General features: G+C 34.8%; 1 protein-coding gene across 10 annotated transcripts in view; it reads right to left on the reverse strand.

Moving 5' to 3' along the window:
- The window catches only part of MARCHF6 (membrane associated ring-CH-type finger 6), a 44,419-nt gene continuing 28,129 nt past the window's right edge, over window positions 1-16,290 (reverse strand). For 4 of the 10 annotated variants that reach the window (XM_085571697.1, XM_085571696.1, XM_085571694.1 and 1 more), the window contains 10 exons: window positions 15,952-16,052; window positions 15,120-15,257; window positions 13,225-13,426; window positions 11,793-11,862; window positions 10,399-10,595; window positions 8,937-9,071; window positions 6,857-6,946; window positions 5,355-5,487; window positions 4,087-4,222; window positions 1-3,035 (listed from right to left, as the gene is read on the reverse strand). In XM_085571697.1, the coding sequence (XP_085427823.1) occupies window positions 2,945-3,035; window positions 4,087-4,222; window positions 5,355-5,487; window positions 6,857-6,946; window positions 8,937-9,071; window positions 10,399-10,595; window positions 11,793-11,862; window positions 13,225-13,426; window positions 15,120-15,257; window positions 15,952-16,052 (1,293 nt within the window). In that variant the 3' untranslated portion in view covers window positions 1-2,944. The remainder of the gene's footprint in view (window positions 3,036-4,086; window positions 4,223-5,354; window positions 5,488-6,856; window positions 6,947-8,936; window positions 9,072-10,398; window positions 10,596-11,792; window positions 11,863-13,224; window positions 13,427-15,119; window positions 15,258-15,951; window positions 16,053-16,290) is intronic. The other 6 variants (XM_085571700.1, XM_021538424.4, XM_085571699.1 and 3 more) reach the window with 2 other exon arrangements.

Here is a 16,290-nt window from a genome sequence, read left to right on the forward strand (position 1 = left end):
CAGAGTTTTAACTATTTTTAATCAATATAAAATAACCTGTGTAAAAATGTTAAAGTTAAAGCTAGCTGCAATTAACTTTATTCAATATGCACAAGATAGCTACAGAGCCATCTGACACTTCTTGGATGAAGGCCTGTGGAACTAACAACAGCATCAGATTCTCAGTTCACAAAGGGGATACAACTGAGCCATACACATCTCCAACCCCTCCAGTCAAGACCAAGGTCAACACACACTGTGACCGCACACACACACACACTTTCCCACTTGAAAAGTAACAGGAGCACAAACCACTCTGCATTACTCCAGCACAGATGGAAGCCACTGGTACAGCACTCATCAGCTGTCTCAGAAAGAGCCACTTAACTTAAAAGCTTACTTATCAAGTTTCTATGCCAAGGGAGTACACGGCACACAATAAGGCAAACCACTGAAATGTAAAACAATTTATAAAGTACTGCTATTTAATTCCTGTTCTCTACAACCTCCATATTAATTCAAAAATGTGTAAAAATGAAGAGATGAGATTTCTGGAAAGTTCACATTGGACAGTTCTGGAAACAAACTTCACCTGGGATCTGTAAAGCAGTGCAAATGCCAGCACAACAGCTGGATTTGAAACCAGTTTTCCATTAAAAAAAAAAAAAAGGCAAATAAAAATACTGTAAGCAACATCAAAATAGCTGCAGTTCACATTGCATGACTGGCCTGATTTGCTATTTTCTTTCCTGACTTGTAAAATACCAGTAGTGAGAAACAGCACAAAGGCTTTTTCTTAATAAATTTTAATATTAACACCAGTTTGTCTGGATAAAAACACAGTTGCAAGCACCACACTACTGTAAATTCTGCATGATGCACAGTGGTGCTTGCAACATTTGAGTGGCAAGACCATTTTGGAACTGTTTGTGAAAGATATTTCAAAAACAGAATCTTGGCCTAAGTAAGAATGTATGTTACCAGTGAATTTATTATTGTGAAAATATATATGTCCCACAATGTCCACCACTGTAAATAATCAAATGCAATATTTATGCACATCAAAAATATATGGGGCAAATATATACTCAGATCAGCATTAAATCAGCAACAGTAAATGAAAAAAATATTTTGGCTATTTTTCTATGATTTCATTTTACTGGAAATTTTCTAATAAATCACTCCAAAGGGTAACATTTGTGGTCCAAAACCAACAGGACAACAGTCTTTAAAATAGTATGGATCTGAGAGTGACAGCCCAATCCTCCTGCCACTAGATTCAGATGCATTTGGCTTGTGCTCACTGCCTTAGAACATGAGTCCAGATACCAAAAGAACGAACTACCACTATCACGGCCTGAACGACATTAGCTCATACCATGTCAGATCAGAGATGCAACATCAGTAAAAGGAGATGACACTTTAAAAGCACCTGCCAGATTTTCAAGTATTAATTATATACACACATGGTAAAGTACAGAATACTGAAGGAGAGTGTACTGAATAGCAAGTTAAATATTCCATTCATTTTCTCACTACTGAAATGGATATTCACATTTTCCACATTGGTCCAGGAAAGATACTGCAATCTAAGCATGTGATTTGATGCTACTTAAAGCTTTGTGATACTGTTATGTGTTTTCTTTATCTACATAACCCCCACTCCCAAATACTACTGCAAAAGAACTCTATCTACATCTAGAAATAACACAGACTTGATTTGGTGGCTCTTGTTTGACTGTGCTCTTGCAAAGAAATCTGCTAACTTCTCGTTGCCTGTTTAATAGCATATGTATTTCCCTGCCCCTCAGGCCATAAATGGTACATAATAATTCACTTCCTCAGTATTATTCCTGTAAAAATTCACAGTGACCAATTCTGAGAGAATTTTTTTTGGTTGGGTTTGGTTTTTTTAAAAGTAATTGTACAATATAAAATTCATACTACAAATTTCAACTTTGGTAACCTACAGAAAAATTTCATGCCATTTAACTAAGGATCAGGTCAGGATGTTGCTTACATTACACTTTGTGCTGTGCAAGCACGTTAGTTAAGGTTCATCCCTTTTCTTGACATCCTGAAAAATTCTAATATTGATGAGAAATTGGCTACAATTTACGTTGTGAACCTCTTTCATTTTTCTTGGTACCTTTAAATACTTCCATCACCTAGCCTTAATAAATTTTTACTTACTGTTTCAATTCATGGAATACTGATCCCAAAGCAAACAGCCACCTACCCCTTCAACCAAATACAAAAATCCAGCTGAGCCTCAACAAGTACATCTGAATTCTCAGAAGAGGAAATATTTTCTTGATTCAACAGCAACTGTACAATATTACAAACTGACACATGAAAAACAATCAGGCAATAGAAAAATGTACAACAGCTTTGGTGTTATACAAAATAATAAAAAAGACTGAACAGCAAGATACATAGTTCATTATCTTCTCAACACAGCAACTTCATTGCTGACTGTAAGACAGTTATTTACTTTTGATATTCTCTACATGGTCTTTCCACTCATGAAAAATCATACTGTATTACTACAATAAGAACTGTTATGAACACCGTAAAATAAGCTCCAAATTTTATAAAAACATCTTGCCTCTTTGTACTATTGCTTTGTGGCACATTGTCAACAGAACAGCAGTCCAAAATAAAGTGACAACTAGATTTAATAAATTAATATACTTTTTAAAGATGTACAATGCACATTCTTTTTTAATCCAAGGTTTTAGGGTGTCAGGACACTTCTATATACACATATACAGATCTCAGACAGCATTTACAACATCAGAAAATGCAGATAAGAAACAGAGCCTTAACTGCTATCTGGATGCTACCAACAGAAGCCAAAATACTGCTGAGAGTATGATTGGGAGAGATATCCAAAGATGAGAAGAGTCTATGAAAAAAGGACATGTAAAGGCAAAGGGAAGGTCAAGATGTTTAATATGACCATCTATTCTTGTGAAGACTGAGGTGGAGTTGTTGATGTGCCTGGTTTACCAGACTTCCGTTCGTAATTCACAAGTCGCTGTCCAACAAGGTACCTGGGATCAAAGTAAAAACAGAAATTAACACAAGGTAATACTATTTTGTAACACAAATCCACTCTATCTCCTTTGCTGCCAAAGTAGTTTTTTCATTTCAATAAAAAGTTATTCTATAAATTGTAAAGGAAGAACTTTAGCTGCTCCCTAATCTTTCTTAAAGGGAAAGAAAATTTCCTGATGCTACTCCATGGAAAGCTTAAGGGCTGCAAGATTCCTTTAGTGTGATACTGAAATTGAATTTAACCTTCTCAGCAGCTTAGCAGTTTTCATACCTTTCACATTATTCCTTTCTTCCTCTATATCATGGTTACACACTTTTTGCCACCTAAATTACTTTTTATGCTTCCTATTTACATGCTAATTCTGTGTATACAAGAGCCCTAGACACCTATGAATTAGTTGCTAATCTTCTTAATAACCCATAAAAAGGTAATTGGGGTAACACTAAAAATGTAATAACAAAAAAAGGTTCAACTAAGCAAGATAACCAGAAAATAATAGGAAATTTATTATTTTTATCAGGCATCTGAGTAATAGAGAGTAATAATTACTAAAAATATCTGAAAACCACACAAAATTTGGTAAGGACAAACTATCAAAACACCTGAACAGGTTAGCTGGACTAATGAGTAGAAAGAGTAAGAAAAACATTTATGCAGAAAAGGTTGAAGAAATGGTTTTATAAGCAGCAGCTTGAGCCATGATTTTAATTTCCAGGTATGTTGTAATTCATGACATTCATTTGTGATTCAAGGCTACAGATGAGATTAAGAGTCAGCTTCATTTGTGGGAAAACACACTCATGTTAGACATGGGGGAGTGTCTTCCCTTTATAAAGACAGTCTATTCCTGTGTTTATCTACTTGGACCACACATAAAACATCTGCCAAGAACAATTTGTCTGTCGTAAAGAGTCATTTGTCTAGAAAATTTCTTAAAAACCCTTTTAGTCCTAAGTATCTACAACACCTAAATTCAACCTGAAGTATTTGCATATATAGATATATACGTAAAGGGGAAAATTAAAAAAAACCCACTATATACTCACTTGTCATTTTTAATATGTTCATAAAGGCGCTTGAACTGGCGGACTTGGAAAGACAGAATTCCCATCAAAACCACCACCATAAGCAGAAAAGGATAAATGCGTCGCTGAACGAGGTTTTGCATTTCAGCAGTAACTCCTACAAAACAAGACACAATCTTTAGACATTCTAGTATTGCTGAGCTAACTCATGTATTTCTGCTTCTCTCTACTTGCTTCCATACTTTTTGTTATACTGTAACTTCAGTAGTAGGGCTGTGAAATAAATGACACAACCATTTACATCAAAGATCCAACATGACAGCTGCTGTTCTTTTTAACCTGATGCACTACAAATTGAAAGTTTTCCATTAAAAGAGTGAAAATCCACAGTAGAAAAAAAAAAAGCTTATCAGGTCTTTTTGCCTATTAACATCTGTTTATCTGCTTACTGACTTCCTTCTTGTATGAGAAAAGTCAACCCAATTAAAGTCGGTATTCAAGAGAGACTGAAGAATAAAATGGGACTTCTTGAACATGTTGTTAACATTAAAACTAGCTAGTACAAGACAAGTCTTGATGAAAAAGCTTACCTACCCTGGTTCTAATCAAATTATTTACCTCAACTATGAGGAGCTAGGAAAGCCTGAAAAAACCCTATATATTTATAACTTACATTTTAATACTATTAAAACCTCAAAACAAACCCAAGATCTTCACTTGTTCTAAGCTTCATTTAAAATTTGACTAGTCAGAAAAAGATGGCCTCAGCTCAGTATAGCTCCTAGAAGGACTAAAATCAAAGGCTGATTGTCCAAAGAAGAAATGAATTAATCATTCCTTTCCCAAACTAGCTAGATACCTAAAATGCACAGAGAAGAAATCAGTGTCTGCCCCTCCTCTTGGGTAAGGAGGGGCAGACAGATTTCTTCACTGTGGTGACCACTGATAGGACCCAAGGAGCAGCCCCAGGTTGTGTTAGGGAAGGGTTTGAGTTGGGTATTAGAAAAAAGTTCTTCACCCAGAAGGTGGTTGGGCACTGGCACAGGCTTCTCAGGGAAATGATCACAGCACCAAGCCTGACAGAGTTCAAGAAGCATTTGGACAATATTCCTGAACATGGTGTGACTCTTGCAAGTCTTTAAACATTTACATTTGTCAGCAGAAGAGGAGTTTATTTGTTTTTTTTTTTTTTTTTAAATAAACTAGAGAGCCAAGTTGTATTGCCACAAACATATTTACACTGCTGTAAACCATGAGATGACAAACAGGTGTTCTGAATGCATACGTACCCAGTAAAGGTACAACACCAGAAGCTATGATGTACGGCACACACAGCGAAAGTAAGAGGACAGAGATTACAGGTGCTGCCAGTTTACGGATGATGAAGTGTAAGTCGATGTTACGAATCCCATTTGCATATACCTAAAATGGAACAAGTTAGATCAATTAAGAAAGCCTTGCTTTGCACTTAAGAGTAATAATTAAAAGGTTTTACACAATTCTTCTTATGAAAGGAAATGGGTGTTCCCATGGCCACAGTTGAAGAAGAAATTTACATCATGAAGGTTCCAGGAAATCATGTAAACAATGCCCAAGAGACCAATTTAATCTGGAACAGAGTTGTGATTTAGTTGCAGGAATGCAATCTTCTGAAAGATCATTTAATAGAGCTGTGGACAATGGTTTTGTGGGTGACCTGGGATCACTTTGTGCTGTTAACTTTCTAGGAGAGGATCCTGTATATGCTAATAGAATAAATTACTAGATTTTGTAATGGGCAGAAAATAAGATCCTATTTTGTACTTGGTGGGATAGACCAGAGCGTCTGTACATAAAGCCCGTGCCTGAAAAAAAGGCCTCCACAATTCTTAAGCTTCTGCAGTTAATACCAAAAGCTAAGGTCAAAACGTAACCAGATTAAGCATGGGAAAAAACCAGTTTTGAATGGCTACTAAATGGCTTCTGCTAAACAATGGCTTCTGTCCTACAGCCTGGGAGGCTCAGGAGAGTGTGTAAACTTCCAATAGAGAGCATTCAGAATGGAAGAGGGAGCCATGGTATGCATCAAAACATACTCCCAGACTAAGACTATTTCTGCAGTGTGAGAGCTGAAGTGATTTAATAACAGACTATGTGCTAGACTTACTCACAAGAGGCACCTTGTGTACACTGGTTGGGACATGCACCACAGGCATTACGTACAGTGCAGGGCTGAAAAATTACCTTCTGACTACTGAGATACTTCATTGACATGACAACTATGAAATTGAACAGTTATAAAAGAGAAAAAAATACTTCTAACAAAACAACAGACCATGTGAGACTGAACTGCTCAGAGAAACTGTTCTGTGTTGCTTAATAATCAAAGGGGAACAGAAATTTTGTCTTTCATCTCCACTGATCTATGAATGGGGTAATTCCTACGGCTGCAGAGAAAGCAAAATTCTGTGTTCTTGGCTTGTGGATGTAAATACTGTCCAGTATTTAGACACACAGACTTCATCTGAAGAAATAATCATGTTTCTTTCTCACTTTATTACAATCCTGAGAAAAATGCATATATGTATACAAAGCATTTTCTTGAATTCAGATTTCTGATTTTTTGTTTTACTGTTAAGTGTACCTTAATGGATTAGGCTATAGAATTTAAAAGGCTTTTACAAGACTAGTTGAATTCTACTCAATCACTCCATTACTCAAGAGTAACACTGTTTTCTGACACACAATCAGAAACATAAAAAAATGTATTATACAGATAATTCACATGAACAATTTTCCCATGACACCCTACCTGTTCAATAACAGTTTTCAGCCACCACTGGGGACCCATCAGTGTTATGGCAGCAATTATTTTGGCATGCAGAACTCCAAGAGCCCAGTCCTAATTTTGTAAAAATTTAGAGTGTAAGCATTAACATATCCTTAAAAAGTCTGACAACAAAAGCTTTAAGAGCAATGTGTTAATATTGCTTATAAGTGAAAATATAATTATTTTCCATTTACATGGGACATTGATCCAAAGAGATAACATCATCTGCAAATTCCTATGAAAAAGAGGATGCTCTTAAGATTAACTGACATCTGTAAATTTAGCTCCCTGGGACCAGGAAAATCACTACTTCTATTAAACCAAAGGCAAATACAAAACAAAAGCATTAGACTTAAAGCAATTACTAACATTCTGGTTAAAAAGTAATCTACATAAAAGGAAATTAATTTCCTTTCTCTATAAAAGAAAAGATACAAAGATGTTCACATGCATCAAGAAACAAGTTCTTTTGAAGTTTAATTATTCCCAGAACTCTACCTGATGTAAGAAAGCTTAAAATAAGATAATGCTCTTGACAAAAAAAGTTATACTCTTTGGCGGAAAATGTATGATTTAACATAAACTGCAATTATTAGGGCAAGGACTTAGGACACTAACTACTGGCTTCTAATAAACACTTCACATTGTAAGTCCATCCTTTCTGGATTACAGATATCTGTAAGAGGTTTTCAATAAAACCTGCTAAAATAGAATACAAAACATAGGCCGATAAAGTAGAATAAACACCCAAGAACAGGTAAGACTCGGGACATCATAGACTAAATTAACTTTCTTATCCTGCTGGGGAAATACATTTTCTTTAACTGATTATTTAAAAAGACAACTTTTGTTAATGACAATTCTAAAGAATTTTAAAAATTGTTACAAAAAAGCAACAGTCTTAAAGTTGATTCATGTTTATTTAAGGAGGCAACCTTCTGCATAACTCTTTTGGGAAAAATGGAAATTAGTATCAATTTTGATAGTTCCTTGTTGATTTAGAATAAGTCTCAAATCCCACTTATTTTATATTTTGAAGAAGTTCTGCTACATGAAAATAAAGCTTTTCAGTATGTATGCTTCTTTTAAACTTCTAAAGAACTAATATGCAATTGTAAAGAATTTTTATTATCTCTAACATTACAAATTCTTTCCAAAATTGTTTGGAAACCATGATCATCTACCACTGTAATTATATGATGTCCTGATTTTCTGGTCATCTACTCGGCTCAAAAATATACTTGGATTTTAAAATAATGACAATTAAATTAGTAGCCAAATTTCTTGCATTACGGCTTTCAAACATTTGGCTATTTAAAGTAAGTGAAAGCCTAGGGTGTCTTAGAAAGTCCCTAACTGTCCCTAAACACTTTCTTGTTATTTAGTAATGGCATTCTAGATGCTCTGAGTTATTACAGTCCCCTCACTTGGTTTTCTTTGAGTTATGACTTCTTTCATAATTCAGCCTAGGTGATGGAAGCTTGTGTCATTCAATCCACTGTATCTTCATTTAGTCTCCCAACTTGCAGGACAGAAATTTGCATTCAGCCTGTGAGACTTGACTGAAGAGTAATAAAACACAACTACCTCAAAATTTTGTATTAATGATTTGACAACTCAGGCCAAAATCAGCATGACCCTAAATAATTTTAAAATTATTTTCAAAATGTGCCTCATCACTGACTTAAAATCTTACAAGCAAAAAAATTACCAGAACCTTCTGCTGCATAACTGTATGCAGAAAGCTTTCCAGAACGATTAGAATATGTACATCTGTGCATACATACATATAGGTATACTAACTAACATAACTTTACAATTTGCTACTGGAAATCACTGAAATGCAACCTTTGATGTCATCTCACAACAATTCAGCTTTTCACAGTTTAAATTCCTCAGCATATTCTTTTGGTTCAAATAATTCTCACATCCAGATTGGCTGCCTTTTCTCTGCCACATACAAACATATTTGTGGAAAATGCTCTGAAGCACCAAATCCACACAAAACAAGGCAGCCCATACTCCTTACATAAACAGAAGCAAAAGAATGGGAGCAACTGACCTGCCAAGGATAGAAGAGAGGTGTTTGATCCAAAGGAACCCTCAAAGGTGCAACAATGACCAGTTCAAACAGAAGACCAAGCAGAAGTGGAACCACACCAGCGAGCAGTATAGCCACTATCAATGTCTTCATTATCTAAAAAACCCAAGACATTTAAAAAATTTATCTACCAGAGGATTCTTTGTTTAAACTCAAAAATGTGATTAGAACTACAAAAACACACAGCCCTGGTAAAAAAAAAACAACAAAGTGACACAGACCTCTATTTCACACATATACACCCTTAGAAACAATTTTTACTACTTACATAGTTTTGCAATGCAACTTTTCAAGATTGGGTTCTATTCCATAGGAATACGAATTCCAGAAAAAATTATGACTGTGCCTACTAGTATTCATATAGTTCTAGACCATAAAATGACACTGACTGTTATCAATAGGGAATACTATCCAATGGTAGGGAATTCTATCTAATGGTACTTAAGAAATTTTTCCAAAACTGCCAATTTTTCTCTGAAGCAAAGCAAACCATAAAAATTCAGTCATTATGGACTATTTGACTTTAAAAATGGAGGACTCAGAACTTGAAACTTTATTTATTCTAAAATTGTCTTAATTTAACTGAATCATACAAAGTAGCCTGACTTAATTAACATGCTAAGGAGAAGCAGCAAAGAACAAGTAGAAATTATGCTTTAGCTCTGAAATTTCTTGCAGAAGCTAAGATCTTAAAGAAGCTAAAATCAAAATGATGGATGAGGTATTTGGGAAACATGATAGTACCTGAAGCACATGTACATTGTAACAATTCAGTAAGCACATTAAAATGTTTATAACAAGACACCATTTATGCTATCAATGTTTAAAGGAACTAGCAAGATATCTACTACAGAAATCCTCAAAATCAAAACCAAGATAAAATGGTGGGGTATGAATTTGTTTTCATGCTGAGAAGGTCAACTCGTCATAATTAATATTTCTGAGGAAAATACCTTTTATTTGAACAACACAAGTTCAACAGCTGATAAAGATCTTTCTGAAAATATGCATCAAGCTACTTTGTAGAGACATGGTCATAATCTATCAGTTTTATTAGGTTTTTCCATTTGATTATTTCATGTAACTAAACACATAAATAGTTAAGCTTCCAGATTTATGTGAGAATGTCAATGTTTTTGAGAACACAATACATGGGATAATAGTGCAATATACTCACTTTTAAAGGAAAACAGAAAAAAATATTTATTTAAACATACATGTATATATATATACAAGTATATTTATACTGATTGCATTTCAAAAATAGCCTATGCAATGGGAATGTAAGCTGCAAAAGCTTCAAAATGGTTTGAGAAGCAAAATGTAGTACACAGTACAGAGTAAATCCTGCAAGCAAAAAAATCAAACAAGTCCCATTAGCTAATTTTTTGCTAATTCAGTAGAACTTTTTCTCAAGACTCACCATGAGAGACCATTCTTTGACCTTCTGGAAAATGACTCTACGACCCTGTGGCATCCAGGCAACCAGCACTGTCACAGCCCGGATAGTCAGCCAACAGACATAAAGACCACAGGCAGCTGTGTACAGTTCATGGATTTTGGCAGTCCCTGTCCAAAATGACATTAACCACCGGCCAGCAAACACTGAAAACACAAGCACTGTTACATACAGTAATGCTTCTGGATGTATTAGGGAAGGATGCTTATTAAAAAAGTACTTATCAAATTTATCTGAAATATCCCTGCATAAATATTATTTATCATAAAACAGTTATTTTGGTACTATACCCATAATGCATAAATGTGTGAAGCACTATGCAAACAGCTTGAAATATTATGCCAAATAAACACATTGAAATCCTTTTCCACCTAAATTTTCATTAGGACAGCAATGTTACCTAAGCTACAGCAAAACAAAGCACTGTTCAGAACCTAAACACTGATCTTCAGAACTGCAACAGTGATCGTGCATTAGTGTGTGAGCATGAACTTAAATTATATGAGCTATCTTTGGGATGTTTCACTGCCTCGTGTAATTTTATAAGACTTACTGATGGGGCTTCTGAATTTCTCTGACAAAAATGGGAGACTGATTTGCTACAGTTAATTTTTTAATAGTGCTTCAATTTCCCAAGTATTACAGTGGAATTATTTTATGTCCTACTACTAAAACTATCTCAGAATTTATAACTTTGATTTCAACACATTACTGCCTTTAGGATCATTAATAGAACAAGGTACAAATTACATGGTATTACAGCAGACAGATTATGAAATTCAACCTGGTTGACATGGCTTCATTTACTCCAAATTATTTAAAAAAATACCTAGCGTTTTTGAAGTACTTATTCAGACATTTTAAAGTTATACACATGCCACTTCACAAAGTCTCCTAGTGATGAGTCACAATCACAGAATCATAGAATATCTCAAGTTGGAAGGAACCCCTAGGGATCATCGCATCCAACTCCCTGCTCCTCACAGGACTCAACAATGACACCTTCAGAATATTTAATTAAAGAAAATACTGTAGAAGACCTGGAAACAATCCACATATTTTCCTTCTCAAAACAGTAAAATAGGTGCAAGAGTTTCAATTATTTTTCAATCAGTACTATCGAGATTGAAGACCTGAAGCCCTATCCTCAGAGGAAAATTATTCTACAGCAAAAAAGGAATAGCAATCTCTGTCACTTAGAGTTTTAGATTACAATTTGCTGACAAATTATCAAAAATGAGACTAGTTTCTATAGTTTTGCCTTTTGACTTCAAACAATGGTTTCAAAACATCTGCCATGGTTGGGCAGGACAACATATTGAATTGTTTTTAATGACAGTTTACTGTAATAGACTCACCTGGTAAAGTAAGGCAGATAAGACTAGCAATCAGTAATGTTATGCACATGAAAACAATCAAAAGAAATATCTGAAAAAGAAAAAAAAAAAAAAGAAACTTTCGTAAGAAAGTTATTTAACCGAACCCCAAGAAACCCCAGTAGAAAAAAATATATCATCCTAGAAAGGCAGCTAAACTAGGATGTTCAAATAATAACTGATGTTTCACTGTATAAATAAATCAGCAAAAAGGAGCCTAATCACAGTACGTGCAGAACACCTGCAATGTTGTGTATTTCTAAGACTCTCCATTAACTGTTCCAACAGTGAAAAATAAGATTTGAATCTAGAATGACTTAAGTTCTTTGCTTTGTCACATAAAAAAGACCATCTCTTAATTTCTGCACTGAGCAGCATGACTCTCATATAATCCCAAAAGATTTCTAACTCTCAATGCCATATGAGCAAGACAGTGGTTTGATAAAGAAAATGCTGCTGACAAAGTTCTAGATGTGCTCAGACTTTCTGTGACCAGTAAAGCTGGTTACTTCTCAGCCAGGTTCTCATCTCACCAGGTACTTACCAGGTAGAGAATTAATTACCATGTACTTGACTTCCTTAAATATTTCTCAAGCACCAGGCACTATGAAGTTCTGCTTCACTAATCATCAAAGCCACACAACAAGCAAGCTTGCTATGGGAAAGCTAACACCTCATCCCAACAGATCTCTGAAACAAAATTAAATCTGGAACACACACTTTCGTTGACAAGACATTTGGGTACCACAGGGACCTAATGTTAGCCATTACTTCCATTCTTCAGCTATACCTGAAACCACAGTAAGTGAGCTGTGGTGAAGTTCATATTAAACAAAACAGTCATCTAGTTTGAGCTGTATATTATTCTGTAAACAATACAGAATGTAAGTATTTGCCAATAAAATTTCCTTTCTAATTTTAGGAACTTAGAACTTTCAAGTATTATATAATGCCTTTCTATGTTTAATACAGACACAGAAACAACAGAACTTCTCTGTTTATTTTCTTAATAAAGCAAAGTAGTTTTAAATATACTACAGCTACAAGACCAAAGTATAAGCTACGAGCACCCTTGAAAGCCATGCCTTGTTAGAGGCACACCTGAACTACCTGTTTGAGAGGGGCTTATTGTCTTTCTCTCCATTACTTACTGTAAAGAAAATAAGATGCCAACTGACACATAACGCTCAACATATATGGCATCTATAAATAAAACTGTAATTGAAAGTCTTACATTACAGGCTGAAAAAGGCCTTATATGAACATAACTGCAACTCTTTGTTTTTGAAAGCTGCAAACCATATAAAACAGGACCCACCATGTGACTTCTGACAACGTGGGCCAAATCTTTCTTAGAAATAAACAACTTCTCAAATGCCTTTTTCTTTCCTCTTCATGTGTTAGGTATACATACCCTGAGTGGGAATTTTAAAGGCCTACGATAAGGCTGGAAACCCACAGGTCCTCCTTGTTGAAGTATGGCTTGATGGGCTGCATGGAGACCTTCTCCCACAACTGGAATGGCATTATTATTGCGAGCATGCTGGTTGTTAGGTTGCTGATTTGCATTGTTTTCGTTCTCTTCCTGATCACCAAGTAGGTAAGAATGAAGATCCCTGTAACAATCAACATTTCAGTTTTGTTCTCTTTGATATGAATAAGAAACTTACAGAAATCTAGGCCTACTCAGAATCCATACAGGTTGTAAAAAAATAATATGGGGGTAATGGTAGAATCTTGATTAAGTAAAATAAGCCTTTTTTGGTAACATACTCAATGTCATCATAAACACATTTTAGAAGAAAAATGCTGGTGTGGATGCAGTTAGAACGTAATCACAAGGAAAGACCACTTAGGTGTTTGGCTGCTTTAAAAACATCACCTGGTATTAAAAACGTTGTGCACATAAAAGGAAAATTACATGGATATTTTAGTTCTTGTAAGCACACGGCTCTATCGACAACTTTTATGTCATTGTCACTAAGCTCTGTAGGAAACAAGGGCCTTCAAACCTAAACCATACAAGGACAATGCTGCATTGCTATGAACCTGCTGTCAGAAGTACAGAGACAGGCAGAGTCTTTCAAGAAGATTCTAAATTACTCAAAACCTGTTCACAACTTTTTAAGAATATCAATCCTAGGAAAAAAATCAATCTATTTTAAAATTATTCTGTTGATGTTTTCCAAATATACATTTAGCAAAATTTGAGTCTGATTAAAAATGAACATTTAGAACTTAATTTTCCTCAGCTTTAGCACAGTAAGATTCGTGCAGATATTATATTAGCAATGAAATTTACCCAAAAGTTTGCTTTTTGGGAACAACAGAGCAAAAGACTTTCATCTGTGCTGAACTAAAATTGCTGACGAGGTAATTTGCAATTGTCCTAAAGAGCTGCAAGAGTGGAGTAAGAAAAGCCATTTCTATCATGATCTCTAAATCTATCTTGTTGCATTATACTTAAACACAATCAAAACTTGGAAAATAATTAAAAACTTGTTCAAAATGCAAACTAAGACAAGAAAGGGTGAGCAGAGTTCCCTTATGAGAAACTAAAGTAAATATTTTGGATTACAGTGAAGAAAAAAATCTATCATTAATTCACTCCCTTTCTCAGATATAACTTGGCAAAGAATAATTCTTGATCCTGAGAGTGCAACATGGTGGGAGAATGCCAATATACTTCGAAGTTAAATTGAAAACTGTACAAAAACAAAATCAATATTATTTTTTTCTTAACTAATTTGGCAAAAAACAGATGAACTAAAAAAAATTTCAAGTGCTACAACTCTGTCTGGCAGTACTACAATTTACTTTATTTGACAAAGAAATGGTTTTATCCTTCTCTAAAATCTGAATTTTAAACTTTAAAATGCCTAATTTAAGTTGCTTACTTCAGCTCAATGCTCTAAATGATTTTTCTTTTTTTTTTGTCCTTCTTAGTAAGAAATCCAAGAAGTGCATTTGAATTTTATTTAGATAATTAATGGAAACACACTTTTGATATTTATCTCCTTATTTTCATATAATAAGGAGTTAAGATGTCAGTCATACTTTTACAGATTTTCTTCACTAAGCAAATGCTATAATGGTTTACCAAAGAATTAATTGTCAAATGCTAGTTAAGCAGTAAGTACATCTACTGCTTAGAAGAAAGCAATCACCATAGAAGTTTTTCATAACGTATTTATCTGCAGAAGAACTATTAAACCTGCTTGTTGGGATAACCTTCTGGAAAGCTGCCTTCATGTTTAAAGGCCAAACTGGGTACAGTGGTTGTAGCTGATTCCTTATTTCTTTACTTACAGCAAGTATCCAGCAGTAACAGTCCATGCTCGTACAAGACCTTTCAACCACTGTCTTGTATGTCCTTGCTCTAGCAAAGCTGGAAGCACCACCTGCAGCAAAAGCAGCTCTAGGGAAAGTTCACTTACTGGAGCGTCACTGGAAACAATGGGAAGAGCATGAAATCAAACATACGGAACACTGTAATAGAAATCCTTTGCACTGAATCCTATTAATGCCACCACAATACAAAATTACATTGGATGCCAAGAAGGAAAATACTTAGTTTTTTGCTAAGGTTTGTCCCTATATATTACTCTAAGCAGAGAGGTTAGGCACTTTGGCATGTAATAAATTTAGGAAAAAATATTGAGAAAGATTTTATCTAAGAATACAGTATGCATCTCTATTTGCATCTATCATTACTGTTTGAATTATTATTCAGAAATAGGAAAAAACTGCTATCATTAAAAAAATGCAGTTACAGATATTCTTTTACTTCTCAAGCAACGACAATCAGGAATGAGTGCATTAAAAAGGAAAACATGAAAGGAACTTCACTATCAGAAAGTTGAAATGGGAAGTGTTTTGATGGCATAAAGCCCCGAACAGTTATCTTTACGCAAGGAATGCAAAATGCTTCTTTTTTCAAGTAGCTTTTAATTTGTCACATTGTATGATGTAGCTACATCCTTTACCCTTTATTTCTCTTAGAACAATGAAGATTAGATTAATTGAAAACAAAAAAACATAACAAAAAGTATCACTTTAATGCTCAGGGAGTGCAAATACACCTTTTCCAGTTATAGAAACACAGGAAAAAAAAACTATATTTTTAAACATAAATGCTCACCTGTAGAGCATAACATTATATGGAAGAAAGTTAGGCAGAAGATACTTAATAATGCGTATAGGAAGCCAGAGCATGAGCAGTACAATTGATCCAAAGACAATCTGCAATTATAAAGTAAACAAGTTAGTCCAAAAAGTAGAAACTACCAAACCTAGTTTCCCACCCATCTCTGACATGTTCCCTGGGTCTGGTGGGCTATCCCTGGCTAACAGCTGAATATCTACACAGCTACTTGCTTTTTCCCCTCTCCAGCTGAAGGGGAAGGCAAAACAGAAGGCAGGCAGGACTGAGATAATGGCAATTTAAGAGAGAAAGCACCAAGTATGCAATCAAAACAAT

The sequence above is a fragment of the Lonchura striata genome, chromosome 2 (assembly GCF_050655825.1).
Source record: "Lonchura striata isolate lonStrDom1 chromosome 2, ASM5065582v1, whole genome shotgun sequence".
NCBI lineage: Eukaryota > Metazoa > Chordata > Aves > Passeriformes > Estrildidae > Lonchura > Lonchura striata.